Source organism: Equus przewalskii, unplaced genomic scaffold (genome assembly GCF_037783145.1).
Source record: "Equus przewalskii isolate Varuska unplaced genomic scaffold, EquPr2 ChrUn-13, whole genome shotgun sequence".
Taxonomy (NCBI): domain Eukaryota; kingdom Metazoa; phylum Chordata; class Mammalia; order Perissodactyla; family Equidae; genus Equus; species Equus przewalskii.
Window position 1 is genome coordinate 1,349,092 of NW_027228750.1, and position 24,270 is coordinate 1,373,361.

The following is a 24,270-nucleotide window of genomic DNA, read 5'->3' on the forward strand; positions in this document are numbered from 1 at the left end:
AGAATTTTAAAACATGAGGGCACCTTGGAGATTATCTAGTGCTTTTCCTTTGTTTTATTGGTAATGGGGTTAAATGGCTTAACTAAAGTCACGCAGCTCACTCATTTTAGAACTTGGGTACTGATAAGAGACTGGTAGCTTCTCCACTCAAGGTCAAATATGTGTACCAGACAAAACAGATAATGAATTTAAAAACATCTAATCCCTTTTCTTGAAGTCATCAGGAAAAGAAATCTGTCTCTTTCAAAGTACCAGAGTCTCTGTAGATGGCTGAGGGGAACCATATTTTCCCATCCCAGGTAGCAAGTGAGAGGACCTTCTCTCCATCCCTAGCAAGATGCACTCCATTTATATATACAGGGCAATCATAAGTCATTGTTATTAAGAAGGGAATTACTGATATATATTTAAATGTATAGACCAAGTTTTCCCAATTTTTGGAAAGAAGTAATGTGGATCAAAGTGCCTTACTTATGGTGAATCTTAGATTTAGTCATTATGAGTAGCCCACCATCACATCTCATTAGCCCACCATAAGACTAAAATATAAGGCTTTTTAATTAAACTTATGAGGGTAGAGAGAGACAATCTAAAATGATATACCAATAGAAGCTTATGAAAAGTTATAAAGTGGGAAAGAAGGAATGGTTATATATTATTCTTTGCAAACATTTAAGAATTAGCCATCATCCCTATTAAAGGGCTATAGTCCCTCTTGTGCTTTCCCCCAAATATGATTATTATATCACTGACCTACTACCAGAAGACATTTACCTATTGAGTTGCTTTTGGTGAGTAGAGGAGTGTGTGAATATCACAGAAAGCTCCTCATGTAAAAATTCAGGGTACATTTGCAAGATGGCTGTCTGGGGTCAGGGTATGGTCTATGGCCGTGAAATGGAGCAAAGCCAATTAGGCCGTATGTGGCTCAAGCCTGTGACCTTGACCTCATTAGCACCGTGCTCTGCCCAGCTCGACTAACTGGCCCCAGATGGTTAAGTTTAATGCAGCATTTTGTGTACAAGTACCCTAGAGCATATTCAGGGCAATCCAAATTTTTAAACTGAGCACTTTTTATGTCTGGCTCCTAAATAAATGACATACAAAAAAGCTTGATATTTTTCTTCTTTCTTATGGTTAAAGAAGAATGGTGAATTTTATTTTAGTCCTTGAAACGCAATACCTCTTTTGGGCTGCTCCCTCTCCTCCTCTTCAATTACGAGAATAGTTGTAAAGTGCCATATCCTGACCTCACTTGCTTTGGCAAGTTTAACAAGCCATTGTGGTAGAAACAAGGTATTGCCCAGAGGCCACTAGAATTCATTTGGTATTTGCTCCCTATTCCGCAGGGTCCTTCCTCTGACACACACGTTGACAGCCTGAGAACTTGCAGAAATTTTTCTACAGTTTTATGTGTTAGGAAAAAAAGCAAACAAACTTTGATGGCCCTTTGTTTGGGAAGCGGTGGCACCTTCCTTTCTTCTTTTCTTGAGAGATTAGTTTTAGAATGTTCATTTTCAAATAGACTCAATCAATCGAAAAATATTTCATAATCACCTACAATCAACTGTGATAAGCTAATTGGGTAAGAAGAATAGTATAAATTGTTCAAGTATGTTAAGTACCAGAGTATAAGTATATTCAAGAATGTTATGACCTAATAGGAAATGTATGTGTAGATATTTACACACACTATCTATCTATCACATTAAAGATTAACAATATAAACCAGGGTATGGTACAAGCCCTTTGAGTGTATGAATTATTAAATAGGTCAATTTAAGCTAAGAAGAGCAATATTAAGTTATTTCAGAAATATAAGTCCTCAGCATATTTTATAGTGATAATTTCCAAAGTGAAAAAAAAATCAACCAACTTTGAGAATTAGAGGACATTGGACTTTGGTGTGCTTAGAGTTCCTAATCAGAAGAGATTCTCCAAGTTTTTACTCCTGCTACTTCTTCCCCTCTGATTTCTGAGCTTACTACCTTATTCCCCTCTACAGGAGGATGTTTCCTGCCATGAGAGTGAAAATCACTGGCCTGGATCCACACCAGCAGTATTACATAGCAATGGACATTGTGCCTGTGGACAATAAAAGATACAGGTAATGATGACTCTGGGATGTGGAATTGTGGGCATCACTAACGTTCCAGGACAGTTTTTTAAACTCATTAGCTGAAGTATATTAACAGTGCACTGTACAATGCACCATTCAGGGAACAAGGATGAAGGATATGCCAATGGCTTGTGACAGAGCACCAAGCAGGAAGTAGTCACTAGAGATAGGAAATCAGGACTCAGTAATGGTTTGGTCAGGAATACTCCCTATATCTCTGAAGAGAGTGGGATTGTATAGTGTCTGCCAGGATAACAAAAATCAAATGGATCTAAAGTCTAAAATTAATTCAGTTGACATTGAAGGTGATTAACATATTGAATGATTTGATTTATGAAATGCTAAGTGAGTTGAGATAATTTATTTTGGAGAGGGGAAGAAGTGGACCAGTGCATTCAATTATATATCTGATGTATTACCCTGCAGATGATGGAGGGGAAGAATAGGAGAACTGGATAAGATCCCAAGAAGAACATCTAGTTACAGAGAATTCTTGTTCATTACTATGGGTTTTGAGTGAGTTTGTTAAATCACTTTTCTTCAAAGTCATTAAAAGACAGCACAGTCTCTATGTCCCTTGGATGGTTTAAATGTAATTCTTCTCTGAAACAAGTTGTGGCTTAATCATATCAGTGAATCATGGCTCACTTTTGAAATATCTGAAAACTTGGCCTTAAGCCCATGAATTTGGAGGTGAGAGATGAATGGGGAAGACCAGGACTAGTATGATGGGGAAAAGAGCTAGCTAAGAGAGAAGCAGTCCTGATGCAGGATTTAGAAGGAGAGATGCTTCAAATCTATTTTAGAGGATCTTGAGAGTTGTGATTTGGACTAAGTGTCTCTAAGGGTCCAGCTTTCACATGGTCCTTTAGAAGTGAGAAGCAGGGAAGTGTCAGATCCATGGAGAACACTCTTCAGAACTACAGGGCAACTGGCAAAGTCTGGAAAATTGACCTCCTTTGCTGCCAACAACATCTCATTTCCAGTGGCTTTGTGGGAAAATAATGTGGAGGATGATGACGTTCAAAACTGGGTTCATCAAAGAAAACACTAACTGGGAAGACTTGGTGGTGTTTCTGGGAAGGGTTGCCCAAAGGCAAAGGCCCTCCATTGTCATAGAAATGCCTTAAAATTCAGATTGTTAGCAAGGAAATGGTTAACAAGTGAGAGGCTTGGAGGGTCTCTGCACATGGCTGTGTTTTATAGGACAATATGGAAGATGTTTCTAATAAGGAACCAAATCCTGAACAAGTGGCCAACAGATTATATGGTTTGCATTTGAAAGGTGAAAGGTTGCAGTAAAATACCTTTTCCATAGCTAGACATGTGGGTTCAGGATGCCTGTGTGCACACAGGGGTGCAAGGCAAGGAGAAGGAGAAGAAAGGAAAGGACTGGAAGAATGTTTTCCTTGTGAGAGCTGCAGCTTTGATCATTAACCACAACACTTCTCTGCCCTCCCCCACCCCATCTCCTTCTCCATTTCCATTTCATTTTCCCTGGTTATCTACCCTCTCTTATTCTTTTTTGTATTCTCTGTTTAATCCCTACTACTTCTCCATTCTTGTCATCTCTTGTCTCTCCTCTCTCCTGTCCCCACTTGTTTCCTGGGCCTCTATTGCCTCTTTGCATCTGTCTCTGAATTCTCCTCTCTCCCTCTTTATCTCAGATATGTGTATCATAGCTCCAAGTGGATGGTGGCTGGCAATGCTGATTCCCCTGTACCCCCAAGAGTTTATATACACCCTGATTCTCTAGCTTCTGGAGACACTTGGATGAGACAGGTGGTCAGTTTCGACAAACTCAAGCTGACCAACAATGAATTGGATGATCAAGGACATGTGAGTCAAAGAACCCCATCTCTCTCTCCCTCCCTCTTCCTCTTTTTGCTCTAGAACTGACTAGCCCCAGCCTTTTTTTGAACATGTAAAATAAGAATCTCTAGGCCACTCAAAGTCATTTTAAGTAAGTAAGCATAAAAGTTTTTTTCCCTCCTGTGAAATTTCATTTTTTACAAAGCTAACATTTAGCAAATGTCTGCTATGCATCAGGTTGTGTTTATCAGACAGAGTTCTTGTGCCCTAGGGACTCATGGTCTAGTCATGGGGCAAGATGGAAACAAAGGACAAATTAAACAATCGTGAGAGAAATCACAACATTCACTAGAATAACTCACGGGCAATAAACTCAGGGAAACAGCTGAAGCGACAGTTCTGGCTGATCTCTCAAGAAATTTATGAACTTATAAGAAAAGAATAGGTCTTAAGGCTTTCTGGGTATAATTGGAGCCTTGATGTTATTAATTTATCTTTGGCAGCAAAACATATACTGCATTTTCTCTGAATGCCAGGATCCGTAGTGGGTGTTATGGGAAGATGGAAGAAGCTAAAACCATGTTGCCTATCTTTAAGGAAATGACAATTTTCTGAGGAAGGGAAAACATACATAGACCATTCACTCAAACATGACATGTGAGAATGTCCATAAATTCAAAAACAAAGTACAAACAATAGCATATAGAATTTAAAGTCAGTATGAGCCCATGCTGCAAATCTGAAGCAGGAAGTAACAATTGTCACATGGCAGAGGTTCTGAGACCTTTTAGTGGAGTGTTGTCCACTGGTACTAAAACAGTCATTCAGTATTTATCCAATTAACATAAGCATATTACATCTGCCACCCGTTATTAGGATACCCTGCATTATTGTTCCATGTAATGCTATCCAATCATTTACAGTGTGGGCAAGTACACTGATTTCCAGTTTCCTGTACTTCCCACCCTCAATTTGTGCTCTTCCTACAATGCGTCTATCCTATGATTTATTTTGAATGAGAGCTCGAAAAGATGTAGGGACCTTAGAGGCAACTCTGGCATAATGTTTCCCCTTTTCTTTTCAGATCATTCTGCACTCTATGCACAAATACCAGCCTCGAGTTCACGTGATTCGCAAGGATTTCAGCAGCGACCTTTCACCCACCAAGCCTGTCCCTGTTGGGGATGGAGTGAAAACATTCAACTTTCCAGAGACCGTGTTTACCACGGTCACAGCCTATCAGAACCAGCAGGTAAGGGGCTGCCCTTGAGAGTCTCCTGCTGCATCTGCTTGTAAAGGAGTTGAGTCTTGTTTTTGGAAAGAAATGCTTAGTCCCTCCACCTGGCACTGAAAAGCCGAAATGAGAGACGTCCGGTTTGCAGTGCACACAAAGCATTGATCATGACAACACAGTAATGTCTAGTAGCAGCTGGCATAGTCTAGATTTAGATCAGACAAGATCTTTGACCAAGAGGGCTAAACCTCCTAAGTCATTTTCATGTTTGTCTGTACTTGTACCCATGTGCATGATCTCTGCTACATCCTGGAGAATGTTCCTCATCATTTGCAATTCCTTTGCTAGTGCTGAGGTTTGATTTATTCCTTCCCTCTTATCTGCGATTTTCCGTGTATCCCTCCGCCAGGCTACATGAAAGTCATCAAGCCTCTCAAACTGTGTTTAAGATCCACCGCTTCCATTTACACTTTCAGACTAAATTTACCTCCCTGAGATCACCAGCCACACCCTAAGATCTGTATGTTTTTACATCTGTAATATATTCATCCATCCTGTGAATATTTATTGAAAACTTAGTGTTCCAAGATTAGTAGAAAAACAGACCTGATTAAGACTTATTTCTCTCTCAAGCAAAGGAGAGTTTTAGTTGAGTAAAATATACGTAAATACATATTGATAATACAATGGAATAACTTAATCACAGATGTGGACAAGGTGTTTCAGAAAACCAGTCCTTTTCTTAAACAAAGGATTTTTGTTTGTTTATTTTGCTAGAAAGTCTGCAAAAGTTTGGGGCCTGCTTGGAGCAAAATGAACTTGTGTTATAATACTCATTTTCTTTTGTATTGGATACCATGCTTAGTGCTCTGACGATGAAAGCAAGAGAGGAAAAATATTCATTTACTAAATATTTATTGAGTGCTTACTATGGGCCAGGGAGGAGAAGCTGAGTTGTCTAACCTTTGGTTCATATATAAAGGGTATTTCTATCTTTCATAGTGTATCTGGAGAAGATTCCTTAGATGTTCTTTACTTTCAGAGGAATTTGACATATAACAACCCCTTAGTCTTGTAAATGTTAAGTACTATGGTTGCTGGGCTTTCTCAGCAGCTGGAAAGTGTTTTCAACTTCAGATATTCCTTGTGGATGCCACATTTGATCTAAAGTAGAAAGAGAGCTTTAGTTTGCTTTGGGGCATTATTTAAAAATTATTAAATCTTCTCAAACTCCTTAGATAGTAAAATTGCAGAGGCCATGGAAGATCCCTACAGAAAACTTGAATAATCAAGATTTTCAAGCTCTGATACAAGATGTAGCAGCAATATAGACATGGCTTTTTGAGCAACTGGAACCTTGGGATTAACTTTGGTTCTGAAGAGGGGGAATAAGAAGTTGAAGTTCTTTGGACAATCCATTGGGCTTTTCCAAGACTACCCCAGCTACTGTTTAGTCACCAGTTTCTCATGAAGGCAGAGGTGTGGCAACAAATATTCCAACTTTAGAATTTGGTTTGTAGAGCAAACACTGAAGAATGAACATTCTACTGAGATCAGTTCTAGAGGCCAGGAATGCTGATATTGTAACCCAAGTTGAAACTAGAAAGCTACAACTAGCCCTGTGACAACAGAAGACCAAACAGGGGTACCCGAAATCTCTTTCACTTCCTCTACCTTCTCTCATAGGCAGTGTTCCTGTGTCTGAGTACATTCTACTCGAATCAATATTTTGTCTACATCTGGACTAGGGTGGTGGCAGTGGTGGTTTGGTGGAGGTGGAATACCATGATTAAGATCATGGCGTTTGGCAGCAGACATACCTGGTTTGGTTTCTGGGCCTTCCACTAATGAACTGTGTGACTTTGAACAAGTTTCTTAACTCTTTTCAACTTGTGTTTTCTGGTCTGAAGATGTCCCGGCCTCATAGAGTTATGAGGACTAGATGAGGGAACACGCATAGAGTCACTGACACAAACTTGCGTCCAATTAATAGTAGTCAGCCTACATGGCTAAATGGCTGGGTCTGCACAGGCATGAAGGAGAGGGGGTGTAGAGGCAATTTTCAAGAATAAATTGCTCATTAAGGAGAAAGTGGATTGTTGGAAATTGGAGGAGCTGTATTAGCTCTCAAAGGGATTATAATCAATAGGTAACTATTTTGATCTCTCTGCCCTCCTATCATGTGAGTGAATTCATGATGTGCTGACATTCAAAATAGATGAGTCATACTCAATTCTGCCCATTTTGAAATCGGGATAACAGCTTTCGCCTATTTAACAGATCTCCAGTCCCTGGCTAAATCAGCAAGCATGATTACTAACATTCCCTTTGGCTGTATAGATATGATTTAATATAATACAGTGCCGTCTAATAAAGCAAACAAATCTCAGGTCTTTCCCCCAGGAATCCTGAAGTCTGCATCCTGTAAGTCAGAGCTGTTACCTAACAATAATTTTCAGACTTCTCATGACAATGCCAGGTAGCACAAACTGTTCTCTTTTGTGAGATATTTCACCTATTGCCATGTTTTTATTTCCCTCAACATTCCAGAATGAAAAAAATTAATGTTTTATGGCAAAATTGTTTACTTCTTATATTTCTTTTTAAGGGAGTGGTTGGGAGGCCTATGAGAGAGCAAAGAGAAAAAAAGTCAGTGGTAGGTCCTCATTGTTCTTAGGAACTTGTTTAGAGGAACACAATGAAGGAAGGACAATAGAGGCAATGGAATTGAAATGAAATGTTGCCCAGTCTTCATAAGGAAAGGCAGTGTCCTGTTCCACAGATAGCAATGTGCTAGACACTTATAGCCTTGGGTTTTAGTCCTAAATTTTCTGCTAGCTACCTATGTCACTCTAAGAAAGTTATTTTGTCTTTCTGGGCTTCAATTTCTTCTTCAAGAAAATGAGCAGTTGGCCTATGCTTTCGAAGGTCTCTTTTAGCTCTGACTTTATAATTTCTCCTTCCTTTTTCTCTGTATGCTTTTTAATGAGGGTTGGGGACAATTTGTTGTTGTCAAACAGAGGCAATGATTTTCAAGTATTGAAAATTATTAGAGTGTGTCTGTAAACTTATTTTTAACCCTTACAATATTGTAGATTAATACAGTTTTGGCAAGTTCACCCTTGAGAGATGGGAACATGACATTTTGTTGCTGGTAAACAAAAGATTCCAAACTATACTATTCATTTGTGACTCCTCCCACTTCTCTCCGCTGTTAAAGCCTATGTTTCCTTTGACTTCTATCTTATCACCCAGGCTGGACACCTGACTCGTCCCACATCCAATCTGCCACTAAACTCTGTTGTTTCTACTGATGGAATATTTTCTTCTTTATAATCTCATTGCTTTTGCCCTTATCCTGGACCTGCCTTACCCCCGCCTTGGGCTGTTGTGATAGCTACCAGCTGAATCACCTGGACTGCAAGCTTAATGTCTCATGAGCCATCACATATATTCATTTCTAGAAGGATCTTTCTTAAGCATGGCTCTGCATCATTTCTTGTCAAAAGTTGTCAATGACTCCTCAGTGCCTAGGGAGTAAAGTCCAGGATCCCAGGTCTTTCAGTTAAGGTCTTCTGTGGCTGATTATCAACTGCATTTCTAGGCTCATTCCCAGTGAATCCTCATGCACCCACAGGAGTTCAGCAATCTAATTAGAGTTTCACTGTTGTTGGTGCCTTGTATCTGCCTTGCTTTTGTCCATGCTGTTGTCTTTCCATGAATGCCTTTTCCCTTCATCTTCATCATCTAGATTCCTTCTATTCTTCAAGGGCAGTGCAAATACCATCCCCCAGCAGCTTTCCTTACATTTTTCAGCTGCAAATGAGCCTCCCCTCATTGACCTGTTAGTGCATTGTGCCTCTCTCTGACCCTTATCACATTCTAACCTGTGTATGTATCCAATCTTTCTCTCAATATTTTGAGCTTTTTGAGAACAAAAGTTGCACCTCTACAAAAACCAGCGCGATATGGTAGAAAACACCAGGTTGAGAGTTAAGAGACTTGAGTTTGAGACCCAGATCTGCAGCTGACAGACTGTACCGCCTTTGACAAATCACTCCACCTCAGTATTCTCATTTGCAAATTGATAGTTTGATCTGAATTGGTGCTTCTCAGTCAACAGTCTACAGAGAAGGTTTTTATGGTCCACTGAAAGATGAGAAAAATAAAGACAGTATAGGGACTTTTTATACATGTAAACATTCATTTTATTAGTGTACATTTTTATTTTGATCCTTTTACTTTTTTGATAATAAAATGTGATTTATTTTATGAAATGATGGCATGAGATAGTAGATAGATGTTAACTCTCTTCATTTGGTAGAATAAGAAATCAGAATATCAACATTGATCCCTCAAATGTTGGAAGGGGGGAATTAGAATTGGCCTATGAAATTTCGAAGCCAGCCCTTGCGAGCTAGTGGTTAAGATTTAGTTCCGCAACGGCCTGGGTTCATTTCCTGGTCAGGGAACCACACCACCCATCTGTTGGTTGTCGTACTGTGGTGGCTACATATTGCTGTGATACTGAAAGCTATGCTACCAGTATTTGGGTCACCCATGGTGGATAGGTTTCAGTGGAGCTTCCAGACTAAGACAGACGAGGAAGAAGGACCTGGCCACTCACTGCCGAAAAATTGTCCATAAAAACCTTACGAATGGTAGCAGAGCATTATCTGATATAGTGCTGGAAGGTGAGAGGATGGCGCAAAAAGACCAGGCAGAGTTCTGCTCTGCTGTACTCTAGGACTAGGTCCTAGTAGACCGTACCTAGTCCTGCTGCACACTGTACACTAGGTACCAGGATTCAGAATGTGCTGGATGGGACTAACAACAAAATGAAATTTTAAAGCCCAGAGACCACTAATTAAGAAGAAGGACTCTTCCACCTCCACAATTCTAAGATGTTTGTGTCTGTCCCATAGGGTGCAGCACTGAATATATGCTGGGAAATTGACTGCATGATTAGCCAACACATCTCTACTTTCTGTTTCCCTATATGTCTGTGGTTCTGCTTCTTTGGATATAAGTAGTAGACAAGTGTGAAGAAAGAGTTTCTATTTTCAAGAAATAGTCTATGCTTTTCTTTCCCTTTTCCCATTCCTTCCTCCCACCGTTGCTGACTGACCCATAGACTCCCAGGGCTGCTAGCATACTGAAGTTATTATTACTATTATTTGCTCTCAGAGTGCCAACTTGGCAGGCCTGTGGCAGAGAGGAAGGTACACTATGCCCAGAATCTCATCTCAAGAATAAGGTGGTAGAGGTGGGAATAAAGGTGACTCTACACTTTATGCTTTTTCTTGGAAGAGGCTGAGGCCAACGTGTCCTCATGGAATTAGCAGGAAATTTCCATTGCAGAGTCTTTGTCTTCTCTAAGGGAAAAAGACTGCTGAACCTAAATTTTTTTCTGAACAGGAAACTAAATTTCAAAAGACACAGCCCTGTTCTCCTCAGGTAACACAGTCTTATTTCTTGATGAGATTTGGCTACATGCACCAGATAGGAAGTCTGAAACCACAGCCAGATTTGTGTAAGCAAATCCAATAGGCTTTCTGAGCCGCTCATTATATCCTAAAGTATTGAGCCAGTTTTGCTCTAACTTTCCAATCAAATCAGTGCAGAATTTGCTTTTTCATAGGGGCTAGGTTTTTTTTTAAATCCCAATGGAACACCTTTCAAGCAATATGGTAAAAAAATAAGAATAACTAAGAGAGTGTTAATAAGGGAAGGCCCGTTCAGCCTTGGTAATGTAAAATCATACTCATGACATTCAAATTTCATTTTCTTTGTAAGTTGTGCTATTTATGTCTGCACTGTGCATTGTGAGGTATACCTCATTTATTAACTGCCTCTATATTACTAAGCAAAAGAGTCAGTGAAAATGATTAAAGTGAGCGGTGGCAAGCCAACAAGCACCCCTTCATGTGCCACAGTCTTCAATACCTCAGACTACACAAACCAGTAAAAGGTTATGGAAATAAAATCAGTGAAGAAAAATGCTCCCACAACCTCTGAATTTTCCATTTCTCCTCATTATCATTGAACCAAGTTTGAACATGACTGCTGTGGAATAGTTTTGGCTACACGGGAAGGGTTACTAACAGACCTTGTTCTGACCGGAAGGACATTTAAGACTTTTGTCTGTAATGTCTGCAGTGAAAGCAAATAGGATTGAGGGATTTGTTTGGTCTGTATTCTCTGAGGCTTGTTATGGCTTTGGGATTGGTGATCCCTGTTTCTCACATGATCATTCATTTATTCATTCATTCACTTATTCATTCATTGAACAAATATTCCTTTAACGTGCATAGTGTATTAGGTTCTACTTAATAAAATGGTATATAAAATAGACATGGTTCCTACCTGTATTCCAAGGGGAGAGACAGATAGTAAATATATAAACAACAAAATAAATGTATAATTACAAACTGGGTTAAGAGCAAAGATGGAATTAAAGAGGGTGCAATTTAGGAGAGTAGCAGAGTATCCTATTTTGGAGGGATGATCAAAGAAAATCTCTCAGGAGATAACATTTAGACTGAGACTTAGGTCTCGAGGAATCAGCTATGGGAAGAGTAGAGAAAAGAATATTTTTGTTTGTGGGTAGAGTGAGTGAGAGGGGCCTGAGCAGGGTGCAGCTTGGCATATTCCAGCACTGAGAGCAGCTCAGTGTGGCTGGAGCCTGTGGACCAGGGGCAGAGGAGTGCAGGAGGATGGAGAGGTAGGCAGCAGCCAGGGCACACTGGCCTTGCAAGACCAGGCAAGGAGCTAGAATTGAATTTTTAATACAGTGGTTAGCCACTGAAGAGAACAACATGATCCAGTATGTGTTAACAAACTTCACTTTGGTTACTGTGTGGAGGAGATTGGACAGGGACAAGAGTGGAAGAATGGAGGTCAGCCTGAAGGTAATTTAGAGTAGTTTAGTCAAAAGATGCTGGTGACCTGGTCTACGGTGGGAGGGTGGAGATGGACAGCCATATTTTGGTCTAATTGATAAACATAATTGTGGAGTAGAATTGAAAATTAACTACTCAAGTGTGAGAGATATATATTTATATATCTCATATATATGCGTGTCATATATGCCTAATATATATTATATATATAGCATTATATATAACATATATATACATATTATAGATAACATATATATTATGTGTATAATTTTCTGTAGCTTATTTTCCTAAACAGCTTTGACCTCTCTATTGGGGCAGGTTAGGGGGAAATGTAAACTTTCCAATTCTGTTTTGGGTTAAATATCCCTTCATGTAATTTGATTTATTTATTTTGGGTAAATGCTTAGTTTTTGGGTTTTGCCCCCAGATTTCCTTTCCCTCCCCTGTTACTCCTGATAGCCCCTAGATGTCTGGTGTGTGTGCAGGGGTGGAAGTGGTAGGGTTTATGAGCCCTCATCATGGTTGCTCTGGGTGATTCTCATAGGATCTGAATCTACCAGGCTGGCTTTGGTACCATGGAACTATTAGAAACTAAGGATTATTGAAGTTGAGAAGATATTGGTTTACTCCACCAAAATATCATCCTTGTTACCCTTGGTATTTGTAGACATAGCCAAAGTTGTCTGCACAAGCACTAACTGGGGTCATAATTTTGTTTATAAGGCTAAAATTGCTCTCTTCCACCTATATGGTATCTAAATGCCTAAGCAGGGTCATAAAGACTTTCAAGCCATTCGCTCTAGCCTGCTCACTCACTGCTTCTCTTCTTCATACCCTGTGCTCTGGTCAAATTGGACTCCTCCGTGTTTCTTGCATATGCTCCATTCTTTCCCACTTTGATGCTCTGGCTTACAAAGGACCTTTCTTGTGAAATGCTTCCCTTGTTCCTTTCTTGCATTCTTTCATTAAAATCCTTCACATCCTTCAAGGCGTGGCTCACATGCTACCTCAAAGGCAAAACCTTGGAGCCCTTCAACTTGGAATAATCGCTACTTCCTCTAAGCTCTCATGGCGCTTTGCCTTTTTGCAAACTGTATCACTCTGTGTTTTATATTGTAATTATTCGTGTATATGTATGCTTTTTTATTCTAGATTATCAGCTTCTTGGGGGTGGGAGATGGACAATAACAGCCATACACTCACTGTACACCACTCCATCACCTGTGCTACCTGTCACATTGCTTTGCATACAAAAGGCACTTGATAATAAATAACTAATAAGTAGCACAACCACACTCTTCATAAAGCTTTCCAAATCTCACATTAAAAGCTTTGAAACAAGTATAGAGGTGTTGTTTTTCCTAACATTTGGTGGCATTTGTCTATTAAATCTCCATGCAGACCCCGTGGCCTGAGCTCCAGTGAGCTGTGGGAAACAGGTTTTCAACCATTTTCTCACAGGCTCCTGAAACAGAATGTCGTTATAGTTACAGGGGTCTGTGGAGGCCCCCAAATATGGCAGCACAATCATGTATCAGAAACCCCTATCATAAATGAGTCAGATAGGATAAGCCAACTTGAAAGAGAAAATAAAATATTATAACCCCAACTTGAAAAGAAAATATGGTGTGTGGTTTATTGCTATGGATTATGGAGGAAGAAAGAACTGATTTTAAGTCAAAAACAGAAAAGCAGTGACAGTCTTTAAACTCAATACAATATTCACAGGGCAGACACTAGACTTTAGAAAGCCAAAGCTTCAGATTCCTGCTCTGGTCTATAAAATAGATGTTAAATTGCCTTTGCTACATTATTAGGGCTACGTTATTAGTGTGTCATTCTAGAGGCAAGCAATACTTAGGGAAAAAATATGACTTTGGTACTTTCAAGTCAGGGTCTGTTTGTCTGAGTCTCATGTTGCATTTTAAAGACCTTGAAAGACGGTGGCTTTGGGAAATTCCATTCTGACGAAGCGAGACCCAAAGATTTGCAACATAGGATACAACTTTAGCTGTCCTAGTGATAAGTTCTGCAATGTTCAGAAATGAGAAGATGGTCTTAAATAATGAGATTCCCTTATTTCTAGAATTACCTTCCATTGAAAGTGGTTTCCCTCCTTTCCTGAGCTCCCTAGCCACCACTCCGAAGTCTCTATTGCTGAACGTAGTGAGTTATTAACATCTGGTTCAGTCACGAAGGTATCAAAATGCCTCCCATGACCAAGGCTGAAAGCAGAAACACAAGAGCACATATGGAATTTGTTCGTCAGGCTTGTTCTAGTCTGGAGGCATGAGGGTAATATATACAGCCATTGCAGAGTTTGAGGCCACTACGATAGGATGCACTAGAGAGACACATGTGCACTGAATAGAGGTTGAATGCTATGGCTCCTCAGGACCCATCCAGCATGGGTCCCACAATTGTTTGTGCTGGATTTCCTTAGCCTTCTGAAGCTGAAGCTGCCTCTTTGTTTCTCCTGATTTGCTTGTAAGTCTTGGAGACTGGATGAGATGCACTGTATCCTGCCCCATCCAGTCCCATGTTTGTAGATTTTCCTTTGTGTGCAACCGTGACAAAAGTCTAGCTACTTTTTTTGTCTTTTATAAGACTACCTTAGGTCATTAAATGAACAATCTCCAGTGGCAGGAAAAGCACAACTTAAGTGAAATGGGAAACGCAGTCAGCTATTTGGTTCTTTCAGGCTGTCTGGTGGTCTGATTCCACCTGATTGGATTGACTGAATCCATTCATTCATTATTCACTCACTCACTTGCTCACTCATTTATTTACTCATTCATTCAACAAGCACTTTTCAAGTGCCTGATGTATGTCAGGTACCATGGATCTGACCATTGCCCAGTTTTCCATTTCAATGCCTTTGTCTACGCAAGTGATTTATCACCATTTGGGGGCAAGAAAGGTGAGCAGAAGAGAGTTTACAGAGTCACATACTGGGAAAACCTTGGTTTTTAGGGAGAAGTGGGTCAAGTGGGTCAGACATCTGTGTGCCAGGCCAAGTCTTATATCAACTTCAATTTAAATCTCAGATTAAAAGGAAACTAAATAAAAACAACAGCTGTTACTAACAGAGCAATTTTTGTTAATTTTCTAGGAGCAACCAAAAAAGAAGTCAGTTATTGTAAATACAATTCATGCTTTTTTGTTTTTTTTTTTTTTACAGATCACCAGATTAAAAATTGACCGAAACCCTTTTGCTAAAGGATTTAGAGATTCTGGAAGAAACAGGTGAGAATAATTGGGGAAGAGACTCACTGACATTTCTTTTCTATGTGACATTATTCCCCCCATGCCTCATTGGTGCCTTTGGCTCCTGCTTTTTGAGAACATTGGCATTTTATGCCATTGTGCTGACAGGCAAGGAGAAATGGATAGCTGATCCAAGAATCAAAAAGCTACCCCCAAAAGGTTGAATTATCTAGATTTTTTGTTAGCACACTGTAAATCACCAGATCAAATCCCTCATGGTATTTTTTCTCTACATCACACTTGGTAATTCAGTCACTTAAAACAAAATTTATGGTAATTTATTATTATCAAAAGATTGCTACTGTTTCTGGTAAGTATCTGTAGCTGGCTACAGGACCTGCAGTGATAGCTCTATATTTTTCATTATCAAGAAACAAGCAATTGTGGAAAAATAAAGTTTTTCAGGAAATTATTACCTTTAGGAGCTAAAACTTTGTTAAAAAATTAACCATTTTTCTCCTAGGAAATATTTCCAAAATATATTAGATGTTTCCTGCTTTAGTAAAGAGAGTGTACACGTTTCTTGATGACCCAACTTCATCATAATGATTAGGTTGTTATATGGTGAAACTGTTAGGAATCGCTGAAGTGTGTAAGACTATTTGCTCTTGTTGTAAACAGCCTTAGAGACTGTGGACTTTCTCTGCTTCTCCCTAATCCTTCCTAGTTCACCTTTCCTATATAAAATTAATATCTATGGAGAGTTAGGAGAGAGCTGAAATTGCCGGGGAAAGCAGATATAGCTAAGGTTATTCAATCAGAAAATTTCATTTTATATAAACCATACTGAAACAGTAAATGTGACATGTGTGCCTTATAAAGTGTGTAGGCTTTGCAATAACTATTTATTTTAGCATTCAGATATTTTCCTAACTTGGGGGCATTTCTCTAAATCTGAATAACACAGATTGTCAGGAGTTATCTTTGCTATTTTCTCTGTAAGAATTTTTTGATAAACTATCTAGTGTTGTATTTAGAATCACTTCATGAACTATGTGGCACATTATACTGGAACCCAAATTTAAGATACAAATCAGTTGTAGTGATTATTTACTTTACAAAACATTTTATGAAAGCACTTCTTTATGAAACTCTTATATATTTAAAATACATTTAGATTTCTATAAAGCTTTATCTTAGAATTTTTAAGGTTACATCTAAAAGTAAGTAAAATTCACTGCAACTTCTAGTTTGAAGATGATGAAATTGAGTAATATGATGGAAGTCAAGCAACTAAAAGGCAGGCATAGGTATTCCAGGCCAAATGCTTTCCTGTTCAATGATTCTTAGTTCAATATAAGACAAAGGCCTTAGTGTTCAAAATTTGGCCAGTGAAGAATGAATACCTATTCCTGCCATTTCAGACAGACTGTCCTCTTCTTCCCAATCGGTTTATATTCCGTGTCCGGGTCACAGAAAGTGCCTGTGACCTGTTTCCTGTTGCCTCCTTTTCAGGGCTCTGCATTCTGGGCTTACTGAAGACCTGGTTAGTGATAAGGAGCTCAAAATAGAAGATGACCTTTCATAAAGAAGCCTCTAGGGTACTTAAGATCTTTAGCTTGGAGTCCATGGATGGATTTCAGGGGTTCTGTGAGTTTCTAAATATTGTAAGGAAAATCGTGTGTGGGTGAGCAGGTGTGCATTTTTCTGGGGAGAGGTCAATAGCTTTCTTCAGATTTTCAAAAAGATCTGTACCAAAAGTTAAGAATTTCTGCTCTAGACCCAACTATCTGTCTCCAGGGGCCAACCCTACTAAATTTAATTATTCAATTACTTTCTTTTTCTTTCTTTCTCTATCTCTAGTGTCATTTAGTAATGTTTATTTTCTTCTTGGCACTCCAAAGACTGTTTTCTTTTTTTCTTTGCCTTTTTCTCCCATTGGCGTCCTTGTTTTTCAGAGGCATGACCTAGAACAGAAAATTGGGATAGCTAGGCTGTGTTGACCAGCACAAGAGCTATGCTCTGGGAATTGGAGCCACACTATAATCTTAAGAATAAGACCATGTATCTTGAAGCATTTGCCTCTGGTTAGGAAGTTGTGATGAAACCTTGACACCTCCTTTGGCCCTGGCATGTGCCTGCTTTAAGGCTGATGAATGTCTTACTGCTCAGGACAGACAGTTATTTGTCTGTCCTGCTTGGTAGGCTGCTCTTCTTTGTAAGGACTGCAGGAAGGAAGAACTGCGAATCCTCATTAGCCCATTTCAGTTCTTTATTTATTTATTTTTCTGATAGCATGGAAATTCTTCATTATGTCCCATTAAAACCTGCAGCTATTTTAAGTAAATATTAATAATTAAAGATGTTATCTGTGTTCCAGACCTTTTACGTACATTCTTTTTAAGCTTCAAAACAACCTGTATTTTACAAATGAGGAAACTGAGGTTCAGAGAACTTACACAGCTTTCCTAGTGTCACACAGTAGAGCTGGAGCAGGGGTTAAAACCCAAGTCAGCCTGACTTCAAAGCCTGTGCACGTTGCGCTCTATCATACTAACAGTTTAAACTTGACTGATTTTATCTTCAGTGGATATGGAGAATAAAAGTCTTCCTCTAAAAATCCTTCATCTACTTAAAGATACTACTCATGTACCCAGAACCTTCTTTTTTCAAATAAAACAACCTGTTTATTCTCTGCCTGTCTTTGTAGACTCTTCCCCATGACCTTTTCATCTACTTTATATACCCCTGTAAACAAGGGGTACCCTAGAAGAGTACAGGAAGTCGGGATGAACTTCCCTAGAGGTGAAATTGTGATATAATGACACTGAAGTCACCTGCCTCACAGTGGGGCAAGGATGAATTACTAAAGGTAGAAGCCATTTTCATCCTCCAGTGCTCTGGGAAGCTAAATTAACACAAACTTGTTGGGGCAACTACAGAGGCCCTTATATTTTCTCTTTAAAAAGTTCAAAATTACCTGATAATCACACTAATTCTTAGTAGCTGCCTGCAGGATCTGATGAGGGCAAGAATTATTAATGCCACTTTGCAGATGGGAAGGATTGATGGATGAGGATATAAAGGACTATTTATAAAGCTTCTGGGAACCGGTGGTTCTGAGCTAATACCAGAATCCAGTTCATCACCTTCCAGCCAGTGCTTCACATATTTCCCTTCTTGTGCTGAGTTCTTATAAATCTATGATCTTCCCTATGCATTTTAGACATCAGATGACTCATACTGATGATGAGCATGGTTTGATGAGTTGCATATAAATGTACCCAAAACATACGGATTACATTTCCTTTAAAAACACATGGGCTTAAAAATTAAGGGGGAAAGTGCTTGACCAGTGTCTTTTGGCTTTGCAGAACACAAAACATTTGTGGGATACTTTGGAGTTGCAGAATTTGCCCAACCTCAAACCAAAACACGTTCAGGTTTGTCGATCTCAATCCATCCCAGTGTGATCCAGAGGCTCAGGAAGGGAGGAGTATGAGAGGAACGATGAGGAGGACACAGCCACCCACTACACTCTCTTTAAATGCCTCTCGTGCATCTCTCTCACCTGTAGGCCTCTCATTGCAGTGCATGGGAGTGCAGCCTGTGCTGACAGCAGTATCCTCTGAGTGTAGAGAAGAACTTGAGGGAGCTATAGTGAGGATACTTATTTCCCAGTCTTCATATTTTAATGTAAGGAGATATCCATGGAGAAGTCCTCCTGGCTTCCAGCCCCATCACTGTCTCCTTCCCCTCAGTGGGAACCAGAGTGACTGATCTGATCGTTAGGTCTGGGTGAAGGAGCTCTTCAGGACCTCCTTGCCTCCAGGGGGTGTGCGTTCTGGGTTCTTTCCATTGTGTGATAAGCCCAGCAGAGGAAGCCTGCAGTTCTGGGGATTCAGCTTTTTCAGGGGTGTTCTGGTCCACTCATTCAGCCTTCACACCTATGACGTAGTCTCCAGACAGCTTTAGCAATAATAAAACTGGTATTTTGGTCTCTGTTGCATCAGGCTCCTGGGTCTTTCTCAGAATTTATTCTGAGTTCAAATGAGGACAAGAGATGATATTCACTGGGCCTTCCAAAACCGCAACAGGAGCCCCAGTGAGCCCACAGCGTCAGCCCTGTGGTGTCGCCATCATCAGAGCCCATCATAGTTCTCCCTGCTTCTTTAGGAAGCGGCATTCCACACTCACCACCCTGCAGACTTTGCTTATGGAGCTGCTAATTTTCATTCCCATGTATTCTGTCCCTGATTAGAAGTCCACACTGAAGTATAGGTGTGTGTGTGTGTGTGTGTGTGTGTGTTGTGTGTGTGTGTTGTGTTGGTGTGAGAGTGTGTGTGTGAGTGTTGTAGGGAAGAGCAGTAGACAGCTGGTCCTATCAGAGGGGAGACACTGACAGTTTTGCTTTCAGGCATTTTCTCTGCAATGCCTGAGGGAGGGAAATTATGTTTACTTCTAAATTTTTCCTCCTTCTAGATTTCTCAGAAATTATGTGGCCGAAATCTGGCTTTGTCGGTGGAGGTGGGGGTGGTCACTATATGTTTACCTTTAATCAGGCCTAGCCCCAGGGCACAATATGCAGTGTTACTTCTGGAAGATTTCTCCTTCTAGGAGGAAAAAGGAAACACCTTCCTGGTCCTGGGGGAAAATAGCTTCCCTCAGCTGAGAGGCCCTTTTGTATTGCGCTCTGTGTTCCTGGGCTCTGCCCCTGCTAGAATGTAAGCTCCTTGAAGACTGCGGCTGGACCTATTCCAGGTTTCTATTCTTAGATTTTTTTCCTCTAGTGCCATACTGAGTAAAATAATAATTGTTTGTTTAGTTACAAAACCATAAATAGAGTTGATAAGTGGTAAAGAAATTAAAAACCAGGAAATCTGGAGTAAGAAGTCTTACCCCATCCAAGAGTGAGTCAGGCAGAGCAACAGTGGGGACCTAGTTTTGGATACCAACTAAGAAGGGAAGAAAGAGTGAATCTTATAAATAGGCTTAGTCTGAGAGACTGAGGGCAATTTTGATTCAAATCTGAGATGACCTGCTACTGTAAGACACTGATTTAGCCTAGTTAAAGATTAGACACACACACCCTTCAGGTCATCTGAGCTGGCTCTGGACAGTGGGGCATGTCTGTGCTGCCTGGCTCCCTGGAGAAGGAGGACATCCAGCAAGTTGCAGAGTTTGTGGGCCTCAGGAAAGAAGGCATCCCAGAGGCTGAGGCCAAGCGAAGTGAGGTTCGGTTGACAAAGATCGCTCAGTAGCGAACTGAGAAGCAAAATTATATCTTTGGTTGTGGCCACCCCAGCGCGCAGCCAGTTCCAAAGAGAAGACATGGTCATGAAGTTGAAGAGAAGCAAGAGTCTTTGCACTAAGTCTCCTGGTCAGGAAACAGCCTTGGGAGTTACATCTGTCCACAAGCCTGGAGAGCCCACTGTGCTCAGCTAGAGGGAGAATTACCACCGCAAAGACCTTGCACTTTAAAGGGGATAGTCAGAGGAGCAGAAGGAAAGAGGACTCTGTGGGTCTCTCAACCCACATCTAATGTGAAAGCCTTGTCCCTGTTAAGAGTGGCTGCCAAGATTTTACAGAAAGCCCGTCAGCTTGGGAAATTTTATATAATTCCCAGGGACTTCTTCCAAAGCAAACATGTACATAAAAAGGAGAGGGTTAAAATTATGATCTGTCTTGGGAGTGAGAGATCCTATGAACTTCTTTTAAAAGTGCCATGGAGTGTATGACTCTGGGTTCTCCTATGTCAGCAGCCTTCATCTTATGTCTGACCTTGGGCTTTACCCTTCCTCCCACCCTCTAGTGCATCTAAGACAACTGCAACGGGCACTGTCCTATGTGACATGGTTTGTTCCAGATACTCCTAACTGACAGGGCATCCCAGAAACCACTGCTGTTGGTCTCATGAAGGCCCCAGGTGGAGTGGCCCTTCTGTAGTCCAGGGAGTTGGTGCAGCTTTTTAGGAGGGCATCTTTTTCTCTATTGGAGTCTACCCTTGGTGGCTTGAACCAGGACACTCAAATTCCATGACTTAGGAACTGTGGGAAAGGAGCCCGTGGCAGGCTCTGTATCATGGGGAGGTTGCCTCACATGGGTAAGTAGTTTTAATAGGTTTCCCCTCGTTGAAAAAACAATAGGGCCTGCAGGATGAAGGATAGGAGGCAATCTGCGTCTGAGCTAATTTTCAGAGTGTTTTCAGCTCACACTGCTCTTGCTGGGAATGTGGCTGGTGGCTGTCCTTGGTGCCTAGAGTCCCTTTACATAATATTTCAGGGTATGGTGATCTAAAAATGGAGCCATTAGCTGCATTATGGGAATGGATGTATTTGCTTGCTGGAAGAGGATGCTTAATGATGCTAATACTTAACCCAAAGGAAGGCATCTCTACTGGTGTCGGGGGAAATATTTGGAAGTAAAGAATTTTCCTGTAAACACCTCTTCAGCAGCTATTGTCCCAAGGTCATGTTCACAGAGTGAAGAACCATCTCCTTGGGCATAGACAGGAACCCCTGTCAGGGCCCAGCCTCATCCTCCCAATAAGGATGAGTGTGCAGCCAGAAAGAGGACTGTGACATAAGGAATTAGAGAAGTTGAAGTTAACAGAGGGAAAAGGAAAAGTCTCAGCCAGAACTTAGCTCCAGGACAGATCCTCTTTGCTTAGATCTGAAAGAAACAACTTTTATTTGGGAGTCGGGGGAGGGAGGGTGCAAGTGGATCTCAGCGAAAGTCAGAGTTCTCTATTATAACCAAGTGTCTCAAATCTTCTCTACACTCTTATCTATCTATTAAGCTAAAAAGATGAAATTACTATATTTGTAAGTCACGATGGTAAAATAGCAATTTCATACAGTTCAACTTTATATATTTGTTTCTAGGCATTCAAATTGTAAGTCTGTAAATGATAGTAATAATCATTTCATATAGTATCTGTGGTCCAAGTGGTATATTTTACCTCTGAGTTGATTGGTATTGGTGCCATGTTTCCCATTTCACTGATGGTAAAACTGAGTACAGTGAGGTACTAGCATTCAGAATTTGCAAATCCAGCGAGTGACAGCATCCAGAGAATGATGTCGCTCTCCTCTGTTAGGCGCAGCTTGCCAGTCAGCAGACAATCTTGCCCTCCTCCACCTCCAGTTCCCTGTCACGCTTGACGGCTCCCATAGGAAGCTTAGAACTAATGAGCTGACCACTTACTTGCCTTCTTTCAACCAGCATGACTTTCCAAGTGTCTCCCTTACTTTCATTTTCTATATTTTCATTTGTTCTCCCTAGAGCTGCTGGCTGTATTTTTCCAGCCAATCTCATCTTGCTCTTTCCTGGCAATCTTACTAGCCCCTGTAGATTTTGCATACTCTTTTATCCCTAGCATGGGTGCCATTGAGCAGACCTATGGAAGTAATCAGTGCTGCACTCCCTCTCAGGCGCTGCTGCATCTATAGTTCACGGTAGCTGGCCCTCTACCGGACTCTGGCAGCAGCATCCTGCCAGCCTCCTCCTATTCATCCAGGCCATAGCTGTTTATCGTGTCCATTGGTTTATGGTCTTTCAGCCAGTATTTAACATTTTTCTCTGCCTTGTTATTTGTTCTCCATCCTCTGTCATGAACCTTTTCCACCATTGTCCTTTTGTCCATGTGGGTTTGCCAGGGAGAGTTGGCAGTTGTTTTATTATCTATGGCCCTTGCCCAGGGATGGTGTCATCTAACAGAGTGACGTCTTTTTAATGGCTAACATATTGGAGTCAGAAATATCTGCAAGATAATGAGGCCTACAGAGGTTTGCGGGATATGTTTTTGCTTCTTCGAGGAGAGGAAGAGAAATGGAATTAGGTAACATACAGGTCCCTCCACATTCAATCCAGAGCCAGAGGGCTGATAAAGCTTTGAATTCCAGTGAAGCAAGAATGTTTTCTCCTGTTACAGGTCACAACCTGAGCAGACGACAGGATTTCTTTTGCTTGAGTTAGACCAGTGGTCCTCAAGTTTTCACTGTATTTTCTCTCATTTTGATATATTTTGTCTTTAATCAGTCTGCATTTATTAAGTAACACTCAGGATGGATTAGTGTCATTATCTCCATTTTACAGATAGAGAGACTTAGGCATGAAGAGGTATCTAACTTGGCCAAGGTGCGCTCATGAGCAGCAGGGTTCCATGTGAACCCAGGCAGTCTGACTCCAGACTTTGTGCTTTTAACGACTGTGCTGACCTGCCCATGAGGTGATTTAGTATTACCAAATTAAAGTTGGACCATTTTAGTCAGATGCAAAGAAACATAATATTTTAGTTAGCCTGCTTTGTGTTATTTTTGACTTTTATTGTACTTTTTGCGGCAGTGAAAATTCCTTATGGGCTGCTATTGCTACCTGTTCAGACTCCAAGTGGGGACAGAGTTCCCAAGTTGGGAATCACTGGGTAAGGAACAATTGCAACTCAACTCCCAGCTTCTGTCCAATAGACACCAGTTCTTCCAAACCTCAATGACAGCCAATTCATCATCTAGATATACTTATTGTACCATCTAAACCCAGTTTTGAGTGATGGCTTTTTTTTTTGCCAATTTGCAGACCTCTGTTGGGAGGTCTTTTAGAATATCCACAGACAACAAATACGCTGAGGAATCTAGGTGGAGCGGCTAATTTCAGAGCCAGTGAAGGAGAAGGATGTGTGGAAGGTGTGATCTCACCTTAGTGGACCAAGGACAGTCTAAGAAAAAGAATTAGAAAGTTGAGATATGGAAGTTAGATCTGAAAGAACAGTATATTCTGCTTTTGTGTTTTCTCAAATACTGGAAGGAAGAGAAAAGAAAGGAGATCAGAGGCACAGTACTACCCATGGGATAAAATCCAAGAACCTAACGTGAGATAAATATCCATGCTGTCCATGGTGTCCTCATTTTGCACCCAGAGCTCCAGTCATCCTGAACTGCTTTCAGTTCCCAAAACATGCCTTCTCTTCCACACCTCCAAGTCTTGCATATACTGTT

At 40.6% G+C, this 24,270-nt stretch overlaps 1 protein-coding gene across 6 annotated transcripts in view; it reads left to right on the forward strand.

The window, feature by feature from the left end:
- TBX15 (T-box transcription factor 15) overlaps positions 1-24,270 on the forward strand; it is a 104,197-nt gene that overhangs the window by 60,019 nt on the left and 19,908 nt on the right. For all 6 annotated transcript variants that reach the window (XM_008516138.2, XM_070607737.1, XM_008516139.2 and 3 more), the window contains 4 exons: positions 2,006-2,107; positions 3,787-3,958; positions 5,016-5,183; positions 15,249-15,313. In XM_008516138.2, the coding sequence (XP_008514360.1) occupies positions 2,006-2,107; positions 3,787-3,958; positions 5,016-5,183; positions 15,249-15,313 (507 nt within the window). The remainder of the gene's footprint in view (positions 1-2,005; positions 2,108-3,786; positions 3,959-5,015; positions 5,184-15,248; positions 15,314-24,270) is intronic.